The 27,574-nt window shown below is 47.0% G+C and overlaps 2 protein-coding genes across 4 annotated transcripts in view; one reads left to right on the top strand and one right to left on the bottom strand.

Moving 5' to 3' along the window:
* LOC144152869 (plexin-B-like) overlaps nucleotides 1-27,574 on the top strand; it is a 114,129-nt gene that overhangs the window by 31,326 nt on the left and 55,229 nt on the right. Inside the window, exons 9-10 of the mRNA XM_077684383.1 lie at nucleotides 6,220-6,365; nucleotides 14,265-14,370. Coding sequence (XP_077540509.1) covers nucleotides 6,220-6,365; nucleotides 14,265-14,370 — 252 coding nt within the window. The remainder of the gene's footprint in view (nucleotides 1-6,219; nucleotides 6,366-14,264; nucleotides 14,371-27,574) is intronic.
* The window catches only part of LOC144152871 (uncharacterized), a 204,549-nt gene that overhangs the window by 171,298 nt on the left and 5,677 nt on the right, over nucleotides 1-27,574 (bottom strand). The window contains exon 3 of one of the 3 annotated variants that reach the window (XM_077684385.1): nucleotides 26,788-27,416. The exons of the other annotated variants lie outside the window; for them this stretch is intronic. Within the exon in view, the coding sequence (XP_077540511.1) occupies nucleotides 27,239-27,416 (178 nt within the window). The 3' untranslated portion in view covers nucleotides 26,788-27,238. Of the gene's footprint in view, nucleotides 1-26,787; nucleotides 27,417-27,574 lie in introns of those variants that run through there. 3 annotated transcript variants of the gene reach the window in all.

Below are 27,574 nucleotides of genomic sequence, written 5' to 3'. Positions count from 1 at the left end.
AATCGACTAAAGATTTTCCGTTACCTTAACTTCCCTGAAGAACAACCTTACGACCACTTCTGGTTTTCGAAATAGTTTGTGGCCAAATAGACTACGCTGACGTCCAACCTTGTGCGCTGACGGTCGACGGAAAAAAGACGGAAAGAACGACATTAAGACGAACGAACTTTCGGAACGTTTCAAATCTTTGGCCGAATCGTATTTTTTTTAATTACCTGAAATACCCGATATCCTTTTTTTAGGCATTTTTTTAAATTTCCTTTGTTCAGCTGTTTTCTTCCCTTAACATGAGCTTGTCCAGGCGCAGTTTTAATCTAAGAATTGATTGATTGATTGATTGATTGATTGATTGATTGATTGATTGATTGATTGATTGATTGATTGATTGTAGGGTTGGTTTAACACGCCGACGCAACGCAGGCGATGAGGCGCGTTGTAGTGGAGGGCTCCGGATTAATTTTGACCACCTGGGCATCTTTAACGTGCGCCGAAATCTCGTACACACGGGCGTTTTTGCTTTTCGCCTCCATCAGAAAAGCGGCCGCCGTGGCCGGGAATCAAACCCGCGATCTCGTGCTCAGCAGCGCAACGCCTTAGCCACTGAGCCACCGCGGCGGGTACTCTAAGAAACCAAGGCTGCCGTAACGAAAAGGTTGGATGCAGACCAGCGCTACCGGACTCCAAGGATTTCCTCGCAGACATGACAGCTGTTTACTTTCATGCTCTTGCTCTGAATAAAATAAGTCCTAAAGTAATCCCTATGCGACGATGTGAAGTGGCTATTGTTACGTGTTATTTCGCAAGACGTCAGGGGTTTGGTCCCCAGGCGCAGTCTGTGTATTTCCAATGCTGTGGAAACAAAGAAAAAGCTAACATTAAAGACCGCCTGTGCGCCCGATTTTTCATCGCACAAAACCCCGCACAGCTTAGACTAATTCGTATCCATTTACTTTACTTTGCCACAGCACTCCCTATAGTCCAGATGCTGCTCTGAAGCCTTTAGCCAGAATTTGAACTTTTGCAGATGTACAGTGTCCCTTGCTGAGCCCAAAGGGGAAGGGTGCCACATGACTGCCACGCACGGCTCTGGACTCCATGATGGGAGAGGGAAAGGGGGCAAAACATCTTTCTAACTACGAGGGTGAATGGCTTGTTGCTCGTTAAGGGGTTCCCCGGTGAACGTGCCAGCGTTTAAACGTCGAAGCTGGTCTAATACTGCGCCGATTTTCGTGCTGTTGCAGTAAGGTTGCGCTTTTAGAGGCTTCCGATGGATTTTTGCGGAATCTGTTTTGTCGCGACAACAGTTCATTCGAAAGGTTGATTCGGAAGAGTGCCTCGTTAGAATTTTACTAACACCACTTCTAGCGTCTCAAACAAGCTATATAATTAGGAAAAGGGGCAATGGACATGCGACTCGCAAGCTCACAAGATGTGCGATTGGCTGAGACCGGCAAAAGCAAGCGCAGGTTATGCAGGACTTATGCGCTTGCAGAACCAGCTGTTTTCGGTCAAATGTAATGCACATTCCTTTCAGTGCAGTAAGACTGGTGGCGTGAAACAATGGTGGTCATGAAAGTACACGTAAACATTGAAGTACCAGTGCGCACTGCTGTTGGTACTGCGCGCACTATGCTTGCTGTAGCAGCACAGCAGTGCGGTGCTTTGGGATTGCCTCACATGACACTGGCCGATTGGCGTTGGCGACTTACGTGACCCTGCTTGTAGAGCGTGCCCCATGTTTAACGAAGCGATTACTACCTACCCTAAGAAAAACGAGCCAGGGTCAACTAAGGTCATAAACAAAGGCGGACAGCGGTCCTGCGCAGTATAGTAATGCATTTAGGAGGACTGACGGTAAACAAGGCGTTCCACGGTCCGCTGCAGACTAAACACCCCACTTACGTTAGCAGGATGACCTGTCCTGGTTACGCCATCGCAGACGTCACGAAACACACGATTTGGCGGGAAAATCAAAATTATAACTTAAATTTATTAATTTCTGAGTGAATGAAGCATAGTTTCCTGCCAGACAAGCGCTGGCGGCACTATAAAACACCAAATCTTTCGAATGAGAGAAACTTGTATTTTGTCTGCATCACACATTTAATCACACACGAGACGTATATAAGTCGGCTATTAAGGAAATCCGGCTCCGAGCAAAAATATGCACGGAACGATTCCGCCTTTTCACAGAGCACACAAATCCCCAACAAACAGGACGAGAGGTGGACTCATGAGAATGGGAATTAATAAAGGCAACGTCATTGAACATTTCGGATTTTGAATGTTGGTACCATCATCCCCCCGGTCGTCATAGCAACCAGGGCAAGCTCGGTTTCTACACGTGCGCTAGATGGAGACAGGTACTGCGAAAGGTAGGCTTTCCCACTCAAGTTGGTTTAGCGCTAGGAAGTCACGTTCTCAAACACGCGCTGGCTTAGGTGACCTCAGGGCCGCTTCCTGATCGCTTAGTGGGCGCTGCCGGAGTGCATTACCGCTATTACACTTTCTCTCATGGAAAGTTTGCTTTCGCATTTAGTGCAACAGGAGACTTTTTCAGAAAAAAAACATCAAATGGCATTTCTTTCTTGCGAAGGAGGCGGAGGTTATTTAATAGTGAAGCTGAATACATACAAACAAAAATAAATCATGTAGCGAATAACGTAAAGCAGTACAGACGATAACATTTTGTTATAAATTGGACAACATGCAGCTGATGGTAGCGAGTTTTGAATTGTCCCCACATTCAAGTGCGCACCGCATAATCTTGGGCGGTACTCTCGTGTTTGTCCGTTTTGAAAACTTCCGCCGTTTTGCGTGCATTTTATTGTGACGTACTTCCACTTCTAGGCGGGATTTGGGTTAACTTTTGCGCAACTGTTCTTGTAAACACATTTTGGACGACTAACCTATTTTAAACTGCCTTTTGTGTGTTTATTGTTCCGCCAGTGAACCAACAACAAGGCAACAAAAAATCGTCTGCTGTAAATCGTCTGCTCCGAGAAGCCGCGGCTCATAGCTCCTCCGTGCTTGCATGACGCCACATCCGGGTGTTGGCTTTTAGCCAATGAGGACTAGCTCAAAACGGGCATTCTTGAAACGGACACAAAACGGCCAAAACACGAGAATACCGCCGCTGTATCTGCTTGTGTATTTTTTGATGTGCCGAGGAAGGCAGATAACTAGGTGGAGAGATTAGGAAAGAACTCTCGGGGAACAAGTAAATTGCGATACCGCTGAAAATGAGCGGCTTGAACTAATCGGACGGACATTCGTATTTAGTGCACAACTGCCAGCTTTTGATGATGATGATGACGATTATGACGGAGGTGATAATTTTGATAATTCTGATGACAAAATTGACGAAGATGTTGATTAAAGACGCAAGTGATACTTGATTATCGACCAGTTAGTAATATGTAGCTGAATCTTGGCGAGAGTACTTTAAACGTCGACATAGCGAAAACTGAACGGGCTCGCTTGGGCTCGTTGTAAAAGCAAGCAAATTTAGGCTGTTATTTCTGCATAAAAGGTTATCAGGAGCAGCTTAACAACAAACAAGAAGCTGGTGACCTTTCCGCACGTTATTGTTAGGAATTAAAGCCGAAACGGCGAAGATAACGGAATCTCAAATGCAGGCTGCACGTTATAGCTGTACGTGTGGTTGGCACTAGCAGCTCGACAACGCTACAACAACAGCAAAAAAGCTGTTTACCTTTCCGCACGTAAGTGCCATGTCGTTAACAAGAAACAAGGAGGTTAACGTGACCTCCAAACCACAGCTTGAACAGCAAAATCACAATGTACAGCAGTTCGTTTAGAAGGGGAGCAAAAAGGACCAAGGGTGACAGTAGCGAAATACAAAGTACAATCAGAGGATAAACAGTGGCCAGCGCTGTGCGCGTTTTGCATGTTTCGCTCGTTAAGTTGCCTTGTTGGGCAATCGACTTCCGTTCTCGCTGGGTGGCTTCGCTTATCGCGCGCAGTCGTCGCCCAGCCGTGCGCTGTTTGTCGGAAAAAGCTGCTTCCGCGGCGGCCTCCCTTCTCTGTTGGCGGTGTCACCCGTCACACGGACGGATATGGCGAAGAGTAATTTCAGCCCTTATCTAATCGGGTCATCGTAAAAATGTGCGTTGACGACTTTCCCGAGGACGGGGTTTCGCCGCTCGACATGTCGCGGTGACACGACTAAACTACCCAAACGCCATCATGGCTGGACGAGACGTTAAAAGGGCGGGCTGTTGTTCCCATCACCGCCCGTCCCCCATTCCTTTCTTTCCCGTTCCTTTGACCTTCGGCCTACCCTCTGCCGTTAAATGCAGTCACAGGCGCTCGTAGCACTTGTTTATCTAGTCCTGTTTGGACGACGTGACCTCGGTCGCCTTTTACGGCACCCCTGACCAGTGACCGTCACACGAGAAGGAGGCAGATTTAGAAAGGGCCCTTGCATATTCACGTAAAACCTGCGCACGTAAACGACTTCCGGAAACAAACAAGTAGTCGCGCGTAGCGTGTGCCCCCATTCTCGGCGTGATCCGTGGAATACCAACTGGTCCCAAGCCGCTTTCCATCCGTTACTGTTACGCAGGGGTCTACCTCGCTTTTTTGGGGACTTACCCGATGTTTTTGGAAAACCCGGCCGTACGTAAAGTTTACGCATGCTAAGTTCGGGTTTGGTATTCATGAAAAAGTTTTGATAAATTATAACCGCCAGTGTCAGTCAATGGGAAGTTTCAATCAATCAATCAATCAATCAATCAATCAATCAATCAATCAATCAATCAATCAATCAATCAATCAATCAATCAATCAATCAATCAATCAATCAATCAATCAATCAATAAAGCAATCAATCAATCAATCTTTTTACTTATTCTTCGAGAGGAAGGAAGGGAGGACTGCGGAAATAAGCTGCGCACTAGCAGGTTTACAAAGCCCCCCCCCCCCCCCCCTTCTCCATACAGTTCTGTTCAGCAGCCGTATAGTAATGTGGTGCACATATTTGGCCATAGAAAAAGGAACAAGTGACAGTACATGACGTAACACCTGATATCAACTGAAGTAGCGCAACAAAAGACCACAGAAGGCGATAACGGCAAACAAGATACAGCATACAGAAGCATTGCTGGTTACTACAGCAGAGCGCATGCCCTATGCAATAAGTTGGCCGTAGTCCAATATACCTGCAATAAAGAAAATAAAAGAATATTACAACCCGCCGCGGTGGCTCAGTGGCTAAGGCGTTGCGCTGCTGAGCACGAGGTCGCGGGTTCGATTCCCGGCCGCGGCGGTCGCTTTTCTGATGCAGGCGAAAAGCAAAAACGCCCGTGTGTACGAGATTTCGGCGCACGATAAAGATCCCCAGGTGGTCAAAATTAATCCGGAGCCCTCCACTACGGCGCGCCTCATCGCCTGCGTTGCGTCGGCGCGTTAAACCCCACAATCAATCAATCAAAAGAATATTACACATAATACGGTAAAATACGATAATACGATAAAATACGATAAAAATACGGTAATACGAAAGAATATTACAGATAATATTAAGAATATTACAAGTTTGACAGCAAACGTAACAGGTGGACAACAGTTCGGAGTCGTCTCAAAATACGATAAATACTGGAAAAAAAAAAATACGGGAAAAAATGTTTCAAATATAAACTGGTGTATTGCAAGAGCGTAGGAAATGGAACAGAATGCAAGCTACGGTGCTCGAAAACATTGCTAGCCTTTAAAGCAGAGTGCATATTCTCTGTAATCAATGAAACACGTTCCTTTATGAATGCAGTGCATAGACAGTAATCAATATTAGCACAAGATAAGACAGCCGACGTAACAGAGTGTCATCAGTTCCCAGTTGCCTCTGATAAGAAATACATGAAAAGGCTTCGAGTCGAGGCTGTTATAACACCGATATCAAGTGTAGATTGCTTATTTAAAAGGAATGCGATGTTAAACGATGCAGACTGTCATCCATATGTCATGCGGCAAAAGCGGGTAATCCATAGGTCATGTGTTCTCGTGTCAATCAATCAATCAATCAATCAATCAATCAATCAATCAATCAATCAATCAATCAATCAATCAATCAATCAATCAATCAATCAATCAATCAATCAATCAATCAATCAATCAATCAATCAATCGTCCAAGCCTAAATTTTCGGCATCCATTCGTCATGGACTCCCCTTAATTAATGTACGCATGTTTCCCGCGCAGATCCACCCGTTGAACGGTCCAGTAGAAGGAGGAACCCTTGTCACCATCGAAGGCAGCAACCTGGGCACCAGTGAAGAGGAGATACGAGACAAGATCCTCATTGGAGGCGTGCCGTGCGTGCCCGTCGAGTACAACGTCTCCGTCAGGTGAGTGGCTCGAGGCAGCTCGGGAACTGCGCGCAGTGCACAGGCTTCCGCTGTTGCTCGGGCGCTTACAAATAATGCCCCATTAGGTAAAGCGAAAGTTTTACAAAAACATAAAAAAGAGGAAGCAAACCCCACTCGTGGTCGTTTCGTCAAGCCATGTGCCCCCTCTGTTGTTTGACACCTTTTAGTTAAAACATATGCAAGTCGGCAAACAGTCGTTATGACTGCGCTCTTCGCTATCTGCAGAAATTGTCTTGCTACGAATCCGATTCATGAAATCAGCACGGCTCAGGATGTGGGCGACGTGGAAGGATGGACGGAACTTTGGTGTTATTTTCTCAAAGGGGCATGTGGCCTGTGCAAGTTTTGGTACAACATTGGAATGTGTCTAAAAGATGTTGTGGAACTCTTCACTTCCTCGCCAATCTAGGCGGGCTTGGGAAAAAAACAAAACACGGCTAGGCAATTAGAGGAGATAAAGGTATGCGCAAAAAGCTCACCACGCAGGATAAACCGTAAGTGTGGTAGGATTAGCGAGGTTTTTGAGGTAAATCTTACGTATCACAACGTCAATGCAGTGCGCATTGCATAGGCGGACACCACAGAAAGTAAAAGTGACAGTTCATCTCTTTCGGTGTAGCCGGTCTGCGTTTGGGTAGGAACTTGGATGAGGTCTGCGCACTATCTTTTTAAATTAGTATCGGTGTGGGATATTTGAAACAGTATATTTTGCGCTTAAGCTTAACTCAGTTTTTTTTTTTTCCACATTCATTCGTCCTTCTCTGTTTGCAAAGACTTTTAAAGCCACTAAGTTCAGGCCTTGGATCTTGGTCAACTCATGCCTGCCGTTGCCTGCTAGAGCAATGTGCCAGAGTGAGGGCAGGTTCCACAGTGTGATCACGCTTGTGAGGCTCCAGCTACACACTATATTAGCGGTGCATACCACGTATGCTGCAACATCAGTCGCTCCTATTCGTTGTTGGGTCCTGTTTTAGATCTAAGCGCAGCTCTTAAGCGGTCGCTCCTGCGGTTTCTCGGCGTCCCTCGACATAACCGAAATAACGAGCAAAACACTGAAGAGAAAGCGAAGAGGAAAACGGAGGAAGAAAGTATGGCGAAAGTACCAGTGGGAAAGCCAAGTGCCACGAGTGCCGCGTGAAACGTGCGCCGCTGCGGCGCTCTCGTCGCCGCCGGAGTACGAGATAACGCTGGAGTAGAGCGCGCCGTCGTGTGTTCGCCGATGACCCGATCGCTTCGCCTGCCGGCGCATGTATGCGAGCTGCCCGAGCAGAGGCGCAGCGCTGCCGAAGCAGCAGCTATGCGCCGTCGCCGATAAGACTCTGCAGTTCACACCGCAGTCGCACAGGCTTGCCGTAGCCACCCGAACATATACCCCTGCCTGAAATTCCTTCCCTCAACATAATTGGCAGAGCCGAAACAGCTAAACAGCTGCGCTCAAATTCGCATTAGGAGAGTATCGTAATCGTCAGACAACTTTTTTAGCCTTCTTCATCAGAACAGCTTGGACCAAGAGCCAAACACTCTCCGCAAAAGAAACACTTCCTGTTTAAGGAACCAGGTGTCCCCGCCTGTGGCATGCAAAGAAAATAAACGTCTTGCTGCAGTCACACTTCCAGCTGAATTACAGCGTAATTAAACCATACTTAGCAGTTACAGCTTCTATACAAACAAAGAACGGCTGCAGAGACGTGTGCGCACGAGGCTCTGCACAAAGCTGTTTTTGATTCAAACAAGATTCATGCCGCAACAGTTTTGTATGTGTCGATTGTTATGCTATATTTTTTAGGCTGAATCTTATTTTGAAGTACTTATTGCTCTTGCTTTTTACAATTAGCGTTGTAATATGCGTTCTACGTGAGTTCGAATGGGCGTAAGCATGTTGAACACAATGGCCATAGTATCACGCTTAACATCCGTTTTGACCGCTAACACTTAAATTTTAATTCCAATTTCAAGTGCATGTTCAATTTTAATTTCAATTTCAATTTATTTTGGACATAAATACATGTATGTAGTTATGTCCACGAGACGTGGCAAAAAAGAGACTCGCACGTCTCGTGACGAAGTCAACAGCCTGTGAGTACAGATCGGAAAGCAGTGGATGGGATCAAAGAAAACACAATATATACTTTATTTGTTTATTTATGTAGTTAATCAATACTGCAGGCCTATTTAAGGGCCCCAGCAGGAGGGGCAAGAATGTAACACTACACACAGCTGTACATCAGCAAGAACAATAAAAAATACATTAGTACAAGACACGTACCACGGTTCAATACGATCAATATATGCTTCCTCAGCATGACTTGCAGTACAATTCATTAGCATTGTTGGTGCTCTCTCTCTCTCTCTCTGCAAATGGGCACTCTGCCTACTAGACAAATGTGAACCATAAAAATAGAGGTACCGTTAGCATCAAGGATAAGAAATTGGCTTAGCGCATTCTACGACAACACTTTTTTTTTGTAAGTGAGCACGCTGCTTACTAGGCAAATGTGAACTATAAAAATAATGGTACCGTTAGCATCAAGGATAAGAAATTGGCTTAGCGCATTCTACGACAACACTTTTGCTAAGCTGCCTCGTTACCCCCGGAATATTTGCGCTACAACGTCAGTAAACACACGTCCTCTACTACTGACTATAAGAAAGAAACTTTCCGTTTTCTTTTTGTCTCTATTGAACGCCACGCTTAAACGGCGGTCGTTAGCACGCAGTAGCTGCCTGCGATAAGGCAACAACGTAATCTATTTGAGGGCCTCGGGTGTGCGCTGCCCATGAATGTCAAGAAGCTGGGGGCTTAGGAAGTATTATCTTAATACACGGCGAAAGGACGCCCGCTTTCTTCAGCTTCGGCTTCAATTAACGCCGAGAGCCTAGTTCCCCGGATGAGCCTAGTAGAGGTACAACATTCATGAAAGCTGAGACATAAAGAAAATCCTGCACCAACTAAACTTCCCAAAAGTGTCTTCAGAAGCTCTCAACTTTTAAATGGGACATCAGGCGCAGTTTTAACCGTCGCTTCGTTATCTTCCCAATTTCCGCTAAATGGAGCCATCGGAGCAACGATGGAAAGAACACTGGAGAAAAAAAAAAAAACAATGTGGGTCGCCAGGAACAGAACCTAACGTTGACAAATACCTTGTTCAATGCATAAAGATAGTGAACGAAAGCAAGCCTATGCTCCTATTTTTTATTAATTTTGTGGTAAAAAGTTCTTTGGCCAAGACCTAAGGGCCTCTGAAAGTGTCATAGGCTCCCGATACGTTGCCAAGCCATTGCAGTGCCCCCGGGCCAACACCGGGCTCTCTTGTAAAAGGAGTGATTGATTCGCTGTTTTCCTCGACGTAAGTGCTGAAAAAGAAAGACGGCACGTTCTCACTTATTAATTAGCGCGCTAAAAGGCTCATTTGGGCTAATGGGAGCAAGTGTCTCCGAACGTATAAGGGGAGAATTAGCGGCCGCGAGAGAAAAAAAAACTTTCTTGTTGTCCTTTGGCCGGAAATGTCTCACCGGGAGCTAAGATCCTCGTTTCCATTTATTTTCAGTGACCCAAAGGCAATAACCAGAACAAATAGGGGTTAGGTAACCACCGACTGTTAGAATTAATTTAGGTTTAAGAGGTTTCTGAGAGGTTTTTCTTTAAACCAGAAGAGACGAGTGGGGATCGTTGTTAACGTGTAACGGTAATGCTAAGACGAAAACAAATGGTTATCCTAGTTACAATGAAGTGTCACTACATTTAAGCTAACTATACTCTGATAGAGCCAAGTTAAAATATTCTCAGATGTTTGACGAGAAGGTGTACGCGTTCGAAGACAATTGTTGGTGGCGCATACGTGAAAAACCGAAACGCGTTTAGGGTTTTTTATAAAGCGAAATTGGCCAGCCTTTTTTAGCCACCTGTCTGTAAGCCGAAGCTGCAACTAATGCATGTAACTTAAGCTTACTATGTGAAATAGAATGTGGATGTAAAGTTATTCGGCTCGTAATTAAGTAATCTCCTGCACGTGATGGCGTCCCACTTGCAAACAGCGTCCGTGTGGCTTCCTGTCTTGTTTGAAAAACTTTTTGTGTCCAGTGAAAAAAAGCACTCATGCAAGGTACTCTCATGCAAGGTTGATTGATTGATTGATTGATTGTGGGGTTTAACGCGCCGACGCAACGCAGGCGATGAGGCGCGCCGTAGTGGAGGGCTCCGGATTAATTTTGACCACCTGGGGATCTTTATCGTGCGCCGAAATCTCGTACACACGGGCGTTTTTGCTTTTCGCCTCCATCAGAAAAGCGGCCGCCGCGGCCGGGAATCGAACCCGCGACCTCGTGCTCAGCAGCGCAACGCCTTAGCCACTGAGCCACCGCGGCGGGTCTCTCATGCAAGGTACCCTCTCTAGTAATGCCATGGCCAAAGTTATAGCCAAGGATTAAGCCCGAGCAGCCCAACCGGCCCTGTTCTTGACGCGAAATGATACTTCCTAAAGGTACGTACGAATCATGCATTTCGGTAGTTGAGTCAGCTGAATATTTTCCAGGGAAACAGACTGCTGCTGTCAAAAAAGAAGTTGTGAAGCTCTGGTGTAAAAAAATATCTATATATACGTCCATATAAAGTCATGAGATTGAAGGGTTCCCGAGACACATTTGTAAAGCGTTTTTTTCTTTAATTTTATTTACAGTAAGCACCGTGGTGTAGCATACGTCGTTTATAAGCGTTCGGCCGTTGCATCCAACAACTCCAGCCCAACGGATGCCGGCGGTATATGCTGGCATATGGGTCTCTAACAAATATTTAAGTGAGTCTGTGCTAAAGTTTTGAAGCTATAGGACGTGAGTAAATTAACAATCTCCCGTGACTGGACGAGGCGCACATTGCTAAGACAGACGAAGCCATCATGCGGCAACACGTGAAAACAGCGCCGGCGCTTGTGCTAGCTAGCGGTATACGGTTGGATCTGTCATTGCAAACCTTCAATGCAAACCGTTGCGGGGAGATGAGCAGACTGCGTGTAGCCATTAGGAATAAGTGACTCGGCATGCTTCCGTGTTGATTTATTTTGTTGCACGATAATGCCCGTTCGCTGGTGCAACCATTGCGCACGACGCGTTAGCGCAGAAAAGGTGGCAGGTTCGGTACCATCCTGCTTGCAGTCGCCATACGTAACAATGGGACTTCCACTCATTCAGACCATTCAAAGAAATCGGCTAAAGGACAACGATTTCACTCCTATAAGGAAGCCTCATACTGCCGTTTTTGCGGACGGTATAAATCTTCTTCCCAAGATATGAGACGCGCGTATGAGCGGGCTCAGCGAATTCTTCAAAGAACACCTGTCGTACCTGACCACTTTACAAATCGCCTTAGTTCTAAAACGCCCGCTGATATATTCTTTTTTTCTCGTCTGAATAAAGGCCCATGGAGGGTTTTCGTGTGCTCCGGCTTCTTACTCGTCGGTATTTATTTTGCGTATAGTATTATTCAGTGCAGACGCTTTATTCATTGGTAGAGACCAGGTGTCCGAAATCATCGGCAGCACGTTGAAAGTGCCCGTAGATGAAGGTAATCCGTATCAGAGTCCGTGTTCGTTCAATGTATGGTGTTCAGTGTAACTTTCCTGATATCACTCACGGTACGACGTACAGCCCAGCAGAGAGCTGTTATTAAGCTACGGTGGTGTTTAAAGTACAGGGTTTCAGGTGGCATCCGGCCATTTCATTCTGACGATTTCTCTGGCTATAAAAGTACGGAATCGAACTATGTGGCTAGTACGAAACCCAGCTATTTCGAGTTAAGTACAGCCATAGGTTTGGCTGACTGCACGCGTCTCCTTCAAGTCACTGTGTCGCGTCCACCAGTCCGAACTACCCCCCCTTTCTTCGTCTACACTTATATGACTAGGCCCTCGACGTCTCGTTCACTGCCCGTTATTTAAAATTAGCTGGAGTAAAATATTGGGCGCTGCCTATCTAGCTTCTTCTTGGTTTCCAAACCCGCACCGAAGAACTTCGGGGAGATTCGAAAATCGAGCCCCGGCGCAGAAGAAGCGGAAGCGACGTTCCTGAGATTCCCCTGGCGAGAGCCGTGGTGCATGATCGACGAGCCATCTATTTCCATATAGGACTGCAGACGTCCGCGGGGGAGCGGTTGTGCCGGATGGATCAGTTCCGCGGAAGGTAGAGGAGACCGGGCGCATAGTACGCAGCAGCGCGTGAGCACAGGGCTCAGAGGCTGCCGAGCTGTGAGCAGGGAACTTTAGTGCATTGCAGTTCGCTAGAAGGCGGAAACATGGGTAAGGCACAGAACGCGGGCACCACATGCTCAACGGAAATGAGAGAGAGAGAAAACGGGTTTTATTGAAAAGCAGAGTGATTTGCAGGCATATAGCGGCATACAACTACTCTGCTGAGAGGGGGGGACAACGGCAGAACCCTGAAAGATGGGCCAAAAGATCACAAAACATAAGAAGGATAATGAGAAAAAAAGCTGTTTGCTTTTGCTATTACGCCGTATATCACTTGGAAGAAATGAGGGTTGATGAGGATTTATAACGAGGAAGTTAGCAAAACAATTTATTTCAACGACAAATATGTCCTCGTTTATAAGTGCATGTTTGAAAAATAAGGCAATGGCAACCTAAATATAGTGATTGTAGCTTATTTCCACCTTTCAAGAGCGCATGATTAACAGCGTAATAGTGCTCAACCTGCTGAATAACGAATGGCTTCGGTCACATTTGACGATAACACACAGCTCCAACGCATATGATTTAGGCATCAAAATGTACACGAGGGCCCCGCAAAAGTACAGTACACACCGTGTATGTGTACAAATCAAGGCGTCCTGATGCTATGATTTTTTTTAATTCACGAGTGTATTCATTTCGAGTAGAAATGAAGTGAATGCTGCTATGCACGAGGTTTAGGCTGCAAAAATTAAACCTCAGAGAACCTGAATTCATTGCTACACTCCCCTAAAGGGATCTTGGTAGAAGCAAGTGTGTCATCGTCATGTTTACCCCCCAAATGTTGTTTTTTAGGGGCGAAGCTCCTAAAGCCATGGGTCTGTCTATCCCTTGTGTCTCGTGATACGTGACCGCCGCATGCTTTCGGAGATGTCGCAAAGTGGGCCGCGTTGCACGCGCAAGAACCGGCTGCAACCGGCAGCGCAAACTCGGCACCGGGAGCGCGAGCTTGTCTGTGTTCGCCAACGGAGGCGCGAGCGCACGTGCACTGCGAGGGGGAGATCACACAAGAGATCACGCCACGAACGCAGGCAGTCGTTCTCGGAGATCGAACGAGACGCAAGGACCTTTGCTCGTTTCCTCTCGTCTTGTTCGGGCACAAGTTCGCCCTAAATAAAAGTTCTTTCTTTACCGTTGTGTCCCATCCTACGTGACAAATTGTGGTGGAGGTGCGGGGTAGTCCTCGATGGCGCGGGGTCTTTCACCAGGTCTGGGCCTGGGAGCATTGACTCCGAAAATAAAAGTTGATTTGTACAGTGTACGCACACAGTCTTACGTCTTTCTTAATGATGTAATGGGCGAACTTTCACGGGAGAGTTACGGTTACCGATGATCTCCCCCTCTCGAGCTTCGCCCCACTTATCATCATTCATTCCGTGGATATGGCGTGATTTTTTTTATATGCCGCCCACTTATCAGTTCTTTTCTTTTGAATATGGGCTTCCAGTACACGTTCCCTCCTCCTCCTTCTCCTAAGGTAATAGCAAATTCCTGCGTTCTGCCTGTTTATATTTCGCGGGATTTTTTCTCCATTCTGCTGGGTCTAGTAACACGATCTAACGATAATATTACAGGGAACGAGTTTGAAGGAAATTTTCGTCGCCTGGCCGTTGCAAAATATTCCCATTTCCTCCTTCAGGGTTGTCTGCCGGACGCAGCCGAGCCCGCACGGCGCGCAGGCCACGTACGTGGTGATCGGGAACCGCGCCGGCATCACCAAGGCGCAGGAGAAGTTCTTCTACAAGGTAAATTGATGGATGCGATCACGGGGCGTGTCGCGCGCTGGCACCGCAACGCGATGACCTTTCTGGGTGGTGCACGTTGGGGTGCCCGGTACTCTCGTGGAACCTAGTTACACATTCATACCAAAATATGCCGAGTTTGTTGGTTACGTGCAACGTGGTTTGCTCCCTCATCCCCAGCTAACTCTTCGTCGAACGCTGGAGTGACTGAAGTGATGGGGTAATACTGCACGTTATCATTCGTAGCAGCCTGATCTCATCAATTTTGAAGTTCTTTAAAGCTATTGAAATTCTGTTCCCATGTTGCCGGTCTGGGAGGGGACAGATGATGTATCTACTGCGTGCTGCGTCCGCTTTGTGTGTAATGAATAGTCGGTCTTTTTTTTTTTTCTCTTAAAGCTTTGTACAGAGTCGCAATATCGATTTGAAGACAGTTTAACCGAAATGTGGCGCTACAAAGTTAAGTTCACAGTAAAAACTTTCTTCACAACCAGCTGCAACGTACCGATGATGAATATGTTATACTGCTGCTGAATTCCAGCGAAGTGGAGTCACAGACTATAGCGCTATTTAACTCCCCTTGCGTGGTAACGCAACCATTTCCAAACTCCAACTGGGAAAGAAAGCCCTGGGGCCGTTTGGTAGTACTTTTTATCAAATATTTCATCCACTGTTGAAAACGACATCTAAAGTTGCCCTCGTGCTCTCGAGCTTAGCACTTCGGCCCTCCCAACACCCCCTCGTCTCCGCTCGCCGGAGTGGTACTGTTCGCACAAACAAAACTCCGTTTACGCGGTCACCCAGTCAATAATACAGTAAAAGCTCATGAATTCTAACTCGGTTAATTCGAACTTCCGGTTAATTCGAACTGACGTTCCGGTCGCGGAACAGTCCTGTACATTTCAACGGGTGAAAACTCTCGATAATTCGAACACATCGCAAACCAGAGTGGTTAATTCAAACTGGGATCCATTGGTTTCCGTCGCTCTTCGCAGAAGAAATCGGTACAGAGTGATTACAATGTGTTGCAAATCCAAATGAAACCAAATTTAATGGAGATGAAAACAACGACACAAAAAAACAACAGCGTAGCGCACGCGTCCCGCTGTTGTGACAGTTTATAGCGCTTCAGCACCGGGCGCCGCACCGCCGGCGCCGTTCACTCTTCAAGTTCCATGAACATTATTTACAAAATGAGCTGCCACAAATATCCAGCAGCGCCTAATGCGCGATAACGAGTCCAGAGGTGGCTTCTTCGTGTTGTGCCCGTGCGGTGTGGCGAGAAGTCTATTATTTTAGAGGCCACGCGATAATTCGAACAATTTAATGGTCCCCTTCGAGTTCGAATTTACGAGCTTTTACAGTATACGTAAAAGGTAATCGGAGATTGTTATAAGCGTAGCTTAATAAAGTGCTCATGAAATATCCCGCTGAAATTGCAGTCTTAACGTGACCAGCCTGACTACACAGCCGTTTTCCATTCTTGAAAACTACTGCCACGGGCGTATCAATGTTTAAGTAGCGCATTCAACAGGACTAAGATTGAGGGGGCCGGCGCCCAATGGTGCCCTTGCCCTTTACAAGTTCATTTTCCCCAAAAGTAAACCATCAAACCCTCCCTCATTTTAGTACAAAGTGTAGTTTAAGTTGCAATAAGAAAAAAAATAAGTACTATTTCACTTTCTGAAGGTGCATGAGTATACGGTGCTCCGCAGTTCGTGACGTCATCTGCCAGAAAGACGCATATTGGCTATTTCCAGTTTTATTATGTGGTTTATTATTAAGTCCGTACGTAGACTCAGATATAGCGCCATCTACGGGCGATATACTGGTGGTATACAAAGAAGGTGCGGCGGAGCTGTGAAATGCGCCCCGACGACGCACAGGGGGTGCGTGGAGAGGCTACACCGTAGCTATGTTTAGCTGCTTCGACGTTACGAGGTTTTCTAAACCTACCTACGCCGCATACTCATTTTTAATGGAGTTCTCATCTCCCACGCGTGACACTCACAGCATCGACTCAGGCAGTCAAGCAAACGTGGCCAAAGCGATGACGGGCCGAATACGCATCTACGGGAATTTGTTGTAGCTGGCAAACAGCAAATTCACAAAGCCACTCTTCGTAGTTCACGTTTAATTTCTCGGCCCCCCTGTTGTACATTGTTAACCGGAGCAAACTAATCCTTCGCGGTGAGACGCAACGAAACGCCGATCCTTGCTGTCCGAAGGGATTATATTTGACTCGGGCGTTGCGGGTAAGAATGGCTCGTGCGTAGGCTTTAATGGAGCCGGACAACTTCGCAATCCATCTGCCTCGCGCGAAGAGTGGCCGATTACTTCGGATTAGGACGACAGCGCGGCTTATGAAGTTCGCTTATGTATAAAAAAAAAAAGGTTGAAAAAAATGAAGGTGACGCAAGTCTGATTACTGCCACTCTGCGGCTACAACCGCGACAGGGAATATGGGAAGAGCGATCGCCGGCGCTCGGACCGCGTCGCACGCGAGATCGACGCGGAACGTTAGCTAAGAGCGCAGTATCGTTGCTTCGCGTCATCCATTATAACGTGTGGTAAGTAAGTCAGCGCGCGAGTAATTTACTGTAACTGCGGGCTTGTGTGTAGCGCTCTCCGTTGCGAAGCTTTGAACACTGCCAAAAAATTAGTGCATTAAACTGTTGCGAAATGTCTGACGATCGGACTTGACTTAATAGGATTACACTGGCGGTTGCCTCGGACGTGGGCAGTAACGAGAACAAGGCTGCAAAAAAGTACCATGGGTTTGACAACTGAATGCTAATAAACTTAATAAGCATTTCGGGAGAATATAGGTTTTATGAATTCAGTCGAAGCTCGTTATACGAAAGTAGTATCGGGACAGCAAATTGATTCGTTATATCCGATATTCGCTATAACAGTAGAGGTAAAAATCTGCTGTAACAAATCGGCAGTCTGGCTCGCGAAAAAATACTTGATACAAAAATGCATTTTTTAGTCTTCCAACCCGTTATAAACAAGGTAACCCTTGCCTTTCTCCTGGTTGCATTTCAAGCTGAATGAGCCGGAACATGAGTACGCGAAATTACAACAAAACAGGGTTCCCTTGACAAAACAGGCCTGTGTCTATTTATTTGATGACGGGCGTGATCTTCATCTGGTAGCTACTCACAGCACTGAGCAAGATAGAGTTTTCCAAAGTGGTCACGAACAAAAGGGCCTTTATACTTCTGCAGTTTCAGATGCCGGAGGTTTTTTCAAGTAGCTTACCAGCCTCCTGGTCAAATATTTCTTCGTTATATCCGATATCACGCACGGCTCACGGTTTCAGTTTCGTTATAAAAGTAAAGTGCCATTGAAATAAAGCCTGACCAACCAAATGTCCTATTTAGTTTGCCAAAGCCGATAATTCGCTATATCAGTGTTCGTTATAACGAGGTCCAACTGTACTACTTCTTACGGTGAACGTCTTGGAGAAGCACTAAGGCCATTTTTTATTTCGTCAGAAGCTGGTTGGCATGCTAGAGTAGCGTTCATTTTATCCCCGGTTATGATTCTTATCCTGTTTTTGTTTCAGCGACTATCTATTCTCAGTCATCTGGAAACTAGTGAAGTTGGATTGCGGCTGCGGCAGCTGATCTGTGGCAACCAATGGTTGGCCACATAAGACGCGAAAAAGTTTGAGAAGTGAGGACTTTGTAAAATATAATTTTTGTGTAACTATCTTTTCCACGCACCCCAGTGATGTCCGTATTTGGGGCCCCCATGAGGCCATTCAATGTGAGCTCATCTGCATTGAAAAACAACAAACAAACACAAACTCCATTTTTATGATCAAGCGCAACGTTGTTTTTTTTTGAAGGTTAATTTGCATGCATTTTAACTAGATCTGCAACATGCATCTATTCTGTGTACATAATACTTTTTTCTGCCGATTCGGCGTTATCCAGGTAGCACTCGACCTTACTGAGGCCGTGAGACAGGTGAGAGCTCAGGGCTATCCCTGCATGACGCTGGGAGGAGCGAATCCAATTTTGAGCACGCGGACAGCACGGAACCAAGTGACGTATGCTTTATTCAACGCCTTAAAGTTTAATCCAAAAAGAAGAGAGAGAGAGAGAGGGGGGGGGGGGAGATTTGACTTTTTTCAGTGTCCTCCTTGTACCTTTTTGTGCTTTCTTCATAAGTTATTCCAGATCGATGCGCCTTTTGAAAAATATACGGGGCCGTAAATTTTTAATTTCTGCGTTGGCGTTAGAAGCGCCGGAGCGAAAGAAATGCCCAACGTGAAGCGGAAACTGGATCGGCGCAATTCCGCGCGGTGCTAGGAAAACGCCACTCCATGGCAGACGTCCTGGATTGGATAGAGTTAACGCGAAAAAGCATAGACGGTATAATGCGCAGTTAAGGTTGCAAAAATTTAGTGTTTTACTTTTGAGTTAGGCACCGCATATATTGTTAAATATTGTCCGAGTTGCGAAGGGTAAGAACCTATTACTGTTATTTTTTATAGGGTGTATTCACACAAACATTACAAATGTTTTGTTTGGATAAGTTGTCTAGAAACAAGCGCGTTCTAACCGTTCGCTACAAAACAGATGCCCAGCGCGATGGCAGGGAATATAAACGGATTCGGTTGGGTGGATGAAAGCTCCAATATCGCTTTTATTGCATTTCAGTTTCAATAAACTGTGGAACCTTATTCCTTGAGTATCGTTCGGGCTTATCGATCTTATGAAGATAAAGCGGAATAATCGTGTAAAATAAAGGAAAATCAAAGAGCAGCAAGGACGGTTAAGGCAACACGCGTCGTGCGGGAAAAAAATGAAAAAAGAAATCGGGTGCCTACGTCGTATCGTAATGCAGTAGCAGTATTTAGCCTGTCTAATATCGTGTGTTTGAAATGAAATTTTAGATAACATTTTTTATTTATGTCGTACCCTACCTGCTCTATTGCTTTAGAAATGCAGTGAACCAGCTTACAGTTAGCGATAGACTCTATATCCCTTCGGAGACACTTCCTTTTTACTTGAGAATCTGGACGCAGTATTCGATGTACACTAAACAGAACTCGCTTGCTTGTAATCTGCGATTGAGCATACTTCCTAGCCAAATAGCTGAGTGGAACTTGGAAGGAACCGAGCTTTATTCTAGCGGACAAACATGGAGCTGTCTGTTTCACTCCCGCGTCCTAGGCATCATACTGTTTGTGTAACACACCGACCACTGAGAGGACACCGGACTGGGCCATTCGACGTCCACGCTAAACCACCTGACAGCCCGACGTACATGTCATCCTAGGAGCATGAAACCATTATCGCAGCGCGTACATGCCCCCTTCCTCCATCCCAACCCATGCACGCATAAACGGCAAACGGTTATGTGCGCGGGCTTAGAAATGAGCGAAATCGTCGGAATTATTGCTCTAAGGTCCTTTATGCTGAGTAATAATGGCCCATGTCGGCGTTCCCAGCGGGCAAATTGCTGTTCATCCGGGAGGGATTTGCGGCTACTCGACGAGCTGGAACTTGAGGCGGTAACGGTGGCAGCAATTACTTTCTGTTGTTTTCGCGCCCATTCGCTCTCCTGTTCGTGCTGACGCTTCCTCGATTTCCGCTCTTTTTTCTCCAAGCGAATGACAGGCGTCCGTCCCATTGCGAGTTGAAATTTGGAAGGCCTCGAGCTTTATTTTAGCCGACAAATATGGGGCTGTTTGTTTCCCTCTCCGTCGTAGGCACCTTAATATCTGTGTGGCACACCAACCCAGGCCCAAACGGTTAGATTACGGAGGATAGCTGAACGGGCTCATTGGGCCATGAAACTTCCGGGTTTAAATCTCCCATCAAAACAATGGGCGTGTCCTCTGTAGCAGCATGAAGCCCAGTTGTGCGTGTACGCCCCCCTCGTTCAACCCCCATCACGCGCACGCATAAACCGGCAACCGGCGATGGACGCGAATTCCTGCGTTTATGTGTACACTCTGATCCTTCTGTGAATTTTAGACCTATGCTGTGTATAATACATAGTAAATGTAGTAATGACTTTGCTTTGTGCTATTTACTATTACGATTGTGCTATTATTCTTAAATTTGTGAACAGACGTGCTATTATGTACGCTGTAAATCGGGTGGCTGAGGCCTCCGTCAGGCCACGTCCGCCTTTAGTCTCAGTCTCCCCCTGGTTTTGCCAAGAAATAAAAAATCAAATACAAAAAAAAATACTTAGGCATGAAATACATGTCGCTGGGAAAGTCTTCCAAGCTGAAGAAGAATTATGGGCTCAGACTGGCGTCCCAACCGGGATATTTGCTATATAACCGGAAGAAATGCGCGGATACTGGGTGAGGTGGAATTTGAGGGGAAAAGGGCGGCGGCTACATGTTGGGTCGTTTTTACGCAGATTCGCGTTCAGATGATGCTCTACAATTATCTGATAACGGCGCTGACGCCGTTGTCAGCGACTGCGGAACTTGTGAAAGAGGCATCGATGGCGGCGAGGGGCATAGCACTCGTAAAAGAGGGCTCGGTGGTGGTGGGGAGGAGCACCGGAGATGCTCGGGGTAAAGCTGCTTCATCGAAATGAAAACCTTGGGAGGGGGAGGGGGGGTGAGACATAGAGTTAGACATAGACCGCTTTGCAGTAAAATCGTTGTCCAAAAATAAACGCTTATGAACATTGATTGTATTGATTTTAGAAAAGAGAAGCGCAGACGACTGTGGAACAGTCGGTAATAAAAAGAGTGCGCTAACTGATAGGCGCCTTTCCAAATGAGCCGCGACGTAAAATGGGAAAGACATGGCGGAGAAGAGGAGTGCGGAACACAAAAGCGCCCAGCTGAGGCAAATTGGCCGGCTAACTGGAATATCACTTCAAGAACCCACAGCGCACGTATGACGGCAAAAAACCCCAGGAACGGACGAAAGAATTTTAATTACGCCTCACTCGGGTACTAATATGTGCTTAACGATACCACACAAGGGAAAGATAAAAAATGGCACCATCTCCACTCCGTGGATGATGGCGAGGGTGCGGAGTACAGGGATTAGAAATGACATCCAAGTTGCGCCCGGAGTGACATCCGATTTGCACCCCTGACCATCATTGAATTTCAGCCGTGAGTTGCACCTTGATTATTCCCTAAATCGCTTGATCGTGGTGTGCGCACGGATGAACGCGGACGGGCATCGAGAGGTCCTAAGGTACTCCGCACCGTTACAGGCGAGGGAGTAAGCCGTTTGACTCTCGGGTACTAACCCACGGTCGTAGCCCAGTGGCTAAGACGACTGATACTAATTCTGTCTGGTCATCCAGACACAGGCTCGAATCGTGTCGGTGACTGTGTGATAGTTTGCGATTGTAAAGGCTATGCGCACGCACGCGGACGGACATTGTCAGGTCCTAAGGTACTCCGCACCTAAAACTTTCGGGCTTTCTTTTACACATTGTCGAATTTCGTCCTAGAGGGGGCGAGGGATTTAGGTTACTTTTTTTTGTCGAGTGATCAACAAGGAAGGATTAAGCAATCTCCCTTGTGCATTTTAGGTTGCGCGAACGAATGTTGCAGAAGCATGCCTTTCATAACACGTAAGGAAAAAGGACGGGTGTTTTTGGCTGCAGTTATTCAACGCAGTAAGGCATAAAACGCAGTCTTATATGTCTGCTGATCTGTTTTCACGGCTAGCGGGATGCATAAATACCATTACACCAAACAATTATTCGCGATAATATCATTCATTACTCATCGCAGTGCCTGTTTTCTTCTGACAGCTGTTCGGTCGCGCGGATATTAACTGGTATGAGGTTACCTGATAGCGAAATCTCACACCAGTGAAGGGGATTCAGGGGTACCAACGAATACCTTGACGTGGCCTCTTGTGCAACTCTACGGGATTGAATTAAATTGAATTTAGTTTATTTCACACAGCGGGCCGGCCAGTGTTGGCAATGCACGCACGAGCAGGGAACACGTGTTGGTTACATCAGCATTTGTAGCGGTGCACATTGCTGCCTTTGGTCCAAAGTTAGCTTTCGATGTAAACTAAGGTTTGCCGCAATGGGTTTCTGAATTCCGCAACATGCACGCCATGTTCGCAGGGAAGCCCAACGCAGTTCCTCCGATACAGATTGCGGATCTCAATGCAAACAAAAACAAAAGGGGATGAAATTGTAACTTTTCGTTCATGAGGCGCAGCAGGGGAATAAGAAAAGTTGCACACGACTATACACCGAGTTTCCTACCAGCAGAGATGACGTGTTCCGACATTGAATTCTTCAGTTTGCGCTCCCAGAAGTGTTCGCCCTGAAAAGCGACGCACCTCGCAGTTCGACATCGCCGAAGCGCTCGCCACGCTCGGCCGCTTTCCGGCAATCCGCAGCGCGAGACCTGCGCGCGCCTTATATCGAACGCGGCCTCCCGTGTAGCAACGCCCGCCAGCACGCACTAAACGAGCGTTCCCATAGAAACTTTATCCCTCGTGCCCACGGTATGGCGTGCCGAAGACGAGGGAGAGGGAAAAAAGAGTTAAAGCTACCGGGCTTGGGGTTCGCGTTTGCGGGTGGTTCTGGGCAGAGGCTTAGCTCTCTGCGGATCCAGTGTGCCCAAGGGATCTGCGGGCACGAGGTGGGCGCGGACCAGCCGGAACGCGCCCATGATAAATGGCTCATTAATTGCTCCTGTCACGCGGTGCCGACCCAAAGGAAATTTGCTTCCCTGCTCCCGGAGGTCGCCCGGGAGGTGCTGCCGTGGAGTTACGGCACTCTTGCTCCCGAGCGTCGTCGTCGTCGCGTTCTTTGTGCGATGACGATGCGCGTGGCCTGGCCAAACGAGGAGGGAGCGAGGGGAGATTTCATTTGCTGCCCGCCCATCAGGGATTCGCGCCCCCTCTCTCGCGACGCCTCCTAGCCGCACCCCTAGCCGAGACCCAAATAACTCGAGCTTGTCGGTGCCACAGCGGTATAAGGCACATGGCGCACGTGCACGGACAGAACCACGGTGGTGCAGGCATCCAATCTATCGCCGCATGCGGTTGCACTCAGTGGGGCGTGCGTAATTAAAGGGGTGAGCTCGTGTTCCGTGCCGTATCAGTAGCAAGCAACGCGATGATTATGACCGAACCCAGTGCGGTTTGAATGATCGGGTCGGATACTGTTGCTTGATAAATCCGTTCGTGGCTCAGTGCAGCGACGGCAACCGGAGATTATTTTGCTTATCTTTTCTGGCAGAACACACGTACGGTTACGGGACGCAGTCTGTCCTGCTGGTTGTCCGCATGAGTCAATGACAGCAGGGTTCGTTAAAACCTTAAAAATTTTCCTTCGGTCATTCTACTCGTCATTGGTTAATCAAACAATGTATGGTCCCTCTGTATTGTCCCATAAAGCACCCATACAACACCCATACAGGTTCAATACAGTAATGTATGGTCCCATTACAGCACCCTTGCGCCAATAACACGAACGGGTACCTTCCTTTACAAAGCCTTCCATACCTTACTTGGTACTTTTCTTGACTTTATTTCCTACCCTTTTTTTAGCGTCTTTAGGCCTTAGCTCCAAACTTGCTTGTGACTGTAATTTTATCCAATATTTAAGAAGTAATACTGTAGCCTCATTGTTTCGGCGCACATAAAGTAAAATATAGCGCCATAGGAGCCTGGTTCTCCAATTCATTGGCCAATATTAGTAATTTGCCAATTTTTGTTCTTCTACCGGTCAGTTTTCATAAGTACAGAAAACGGGAAAGGTCAGGTACAATGTAAGTACCTTTATCAGTTTTGGTAACCATGTAAACAGCTTTAGCCGCAGTTCTAAAGTCTTGGTGGGGTAGGATATTTGCATTTTACTTTACTGTAGGGTACGATGTATGTTGGGAGGATTCACCCCTGTGCCCGACTTGCGCCGTGCATGAGACTGTAAATTCCTTTTTGTGCGTCTGCCCTCGATTCGGTGCTCCGAGAAAAACTGCGGCGAGCTCTCTGTTTCGTGCACGTCATGGAAACAGGCTCGAAAATTGACATTTTCTTGGGCCATGGCTGATTGATTGATTGTTGGGTTTAACGCGGTGACGCAACGCAGGCGATGAGGCGCGCCGTAGTGGAGGGCTCCGGATTAATTTGGACCACCTGGGGATCTTTAACGTGCGCCGAAATCGCGTACACACGGGCGTTTTTTATTTCCGTCCCTATCAGAAAAGCGGCCGCCGCGGCAGGGAATCGAACCCGCGACCTCGTGCTCAGCGACCATATCCACTGAGCTTCCGCGGCGGGTCTTGGGCCATGGTCCAATAGTGCTGATAGTACTTTGGGAACGAAAGTTCTGCTTCGGTTCCTACGAGACCATGAACTGGACAAATTTCTTTAGCTCATTGGTAGTGCAAGTGTCTCAAGATATGTACTCTCTCGTGTTATGATGTTTATCTATTCTTATTTCTTGGGTTACTGTTAGTCCTTTTTTTCTATTCTTTTTTCACGGTTTACTTTGTATTTGATTCAGAGTTTACACTAACGATTTTCTTTTCAAAGTATTTTTTATGTCCGGACTCTCCTAGCAGCATTCCCTTGTTTCTCTTTTTTAGCGTTTCTTGTTTGCCTTCTTCCTGTTGTACCCCTAATGTCTAATATTCACCACTCACCATTGTAGTCACCCCCATCTGGCGTAACACGCCTTGTCACAGCAGGGCTGACCTCACCAGTTCACGTTAAAGAGCCTTCTTTCTTTCTCTCTCTCACCCTCCAAGCAAAAAAAAATTGTCGTTACACTCAAGGTGATCCCTTGGTTCATCTTCACCAACTTTTCCCCAAGTCAAATTCAAAGTAAATGCCACCAAGCTTCACCAAGTCAAAGCAAACTTGAGTCAAATCGCATGCTTGATCCCGTCAATCGTTCAAACATATTCGTTGGCTGCATGGATTGGCAATTCGAGTGCATCGCGGTGAAGTGAAAATAAGGGATTGTTTTACAACAGTGACGTTTTTGAACAATGAGTTTGCCGGGAACCCCTTTTGGGCTTACAATCCACGACGAACTACGTTAATTCCTATCATAACGAGACACAATTTGCACTTGCGGCTAATGTGGCCCACATTCTTATTCAATGCCCGCCTTGTGTCTGACTTTTATACCGACGCATGTCCTTTTGTCACAGAATCTGCTCTTGCTGCTAAAAGTAACCCGGACACCTATTAGCTGCCTTTTCTGTGTCTGGCTTTTTCCCATTGTTGTCGTTTTTTGCAAAAAAGCCAACTTTAGGACATGTCTTACGCGGATAAATTGAAGTTAAACGTAAAAGACATGCAGCGAAGTCACCAATTGGCATTACCAGCAAGGTTTGTCAAAGAAGAGAAAATAATTGGGGAGGTAGGGGGTGGAGAAGGGGGAGGATGAGGGAAACATGGTGGGGGGGGGGGGGGGGGGTCAAGGCTTTGCGGACTCTTGAAATGCCCTTGCGCCCCCCCCCCCCTCCGAAAACCATTGATACAGTGTACGTACACCACGACAAATCATTGTCGTATCCTCACCATGACCGATCTTCACTAGCTAGTAAAAGGGGTGGTGCAATGCGTGGGACTATGTAACCACACATCGCTAAAAACTGCACCTCACAGAAAACCTCACTACGTCAGGAATATTTGCATCAGCTCAAGGAAGGACGGCAAAACTTTAAGGCACAAAGCAATCTCCGTACATTCGTAGCCGTGGGTGTGTGGATATGTTGGCGGAAACTTGGAAAAAGAATACTCGCGTTTACGGGAAGCCGCAGTGCAACAAGAAATAATGCGCGCCTAGCGACTAAGATACACATGCATAAAGTGTAGAGAGGATAGAAAGCAGCGGTAAAGTAAGAAAAAGAATAACAACATCGTTGAACAACTAGAGACATCTAGCAGAAGAAGGAGAGGTGGCAATTCAGTACAGGTAACCTCTTCTACACGCGTTCATACATTATGCAGCGAAAAATGCGAAAACCTCGCAGGACTGCATCTCTACTTATTTTACTTTGACGTAATCTAATATAGCGCAAGAAAAGTTCCCCGGGCGAAATTGGTGGCTCACACACAACTCCGAACAAAAGCGAGCCTCCATTCATCGCTTGTTATCCGTCGTTCACGCGCCATCATTATTGCGTGCTTGCGAAACTATCTGATGGGGGCGCGCAATCACTCAAGCCATAATCATCAGTTATCCCAGTCAATTTCGGGCGCCGGTTGAATAACGGCCACGTGACCTCGTGCCCGGTTTTCCCTCCTGCTGTTTGCTTGCACGGCAAACAGCCCTCGCCGAGAAAAAAAAACACCACATATAACTAAATAAAAGTATAACGATAATGATGACAACAAGCTTCCTCACACAAACGACTCTTTTATTTTGTTCCCCATAGCCGCCAAAGCAGGGCTTTGGCTAGGCTGGGAGCAATCAACGCGCCTCGGCCCACAGCCAAGCGCTCGGCAAGTCAGGACCACGGGCGTGCGTCAACCCGCCAGCGATGAAAGCGGCGCTCCAGAGCATGACCTGTCACCGGCATATACAGGTCCCGCCCGGTGTATGTACGGCCGGTTATCCCATGATCTAAGCATCAGCAGCCGCGTCGAGAACGGCTCGCACAAACTTCCCGGGCAAGCAAACGGGGCGTCGGGAACCATGGGCCCGCCGATCTGTTCTCGTAGTTTGAGCTCCTCGGGGCAATATATCACACAGACGAAATATGCCGATGGTTCTCCTCTCTCCTCGCTGCGGAGCCCTCGTTCGTCGGAGGAACTCCTGAAGCTGACGTTTCCCTATTCGGTCGCCGCTCAGGAAATAAAAAAAAAAAATCCCGGAGATGGACCACTAGTGATGATCGAATTCTTCCCACACCTTGCTTTTTACGGAGGTGGTGGCGCTAGCAGGTGCCCGTTGTTAAGAAAAGAAATGCTGAATAAGATGATGGGAAAAGTTGGCGAGGGAGCGCAGCTTTACGGCGTTCCTTCACTGGCAAAACGGGCGGCTTCGGTTCGGCCCCTTTCTCCCTTTCTTCCAACGGCGTATACGGGTTGGCAATAATAAGCTGCGGCGCCTCACTGCAAAAGACAGGAGAATGGCTAACTCATTCGGGAGAGATATGGGGAGAGCAAGAGAGAGAGAGAGAGAGAGAAGAAAAAAGGGGGAGGTACAACGATCCATCTAGGTCGTCATCCGTCATCTATGCTCGGGATTCGAGCGAACGCCCCATTGGCAC

The sequence above is a fragment of the Haemaphysalis longicornis genome, unplaced genomic scaffold (genome assembly GCF_048455015.1).
Source record: "Haemaphysalis longicornis isolate Haplotype H1 unplaced genomic scaffold, Haemaphysalis longicornis Haplotype H1 scaffold_9, whole genome shotgun sequence".
NCBI lineage: Eukaryota > Metazoa > Arthropoda > Arachnida > Ixodida > Ixodidae > Haemaphysalis > Haemaphysalis longicornis.
The sequence above is the reverse complement of the archived record's forward strand: the minus strand, read 5'-3'. Positions and strand labels throughout refer to the sequence as shown.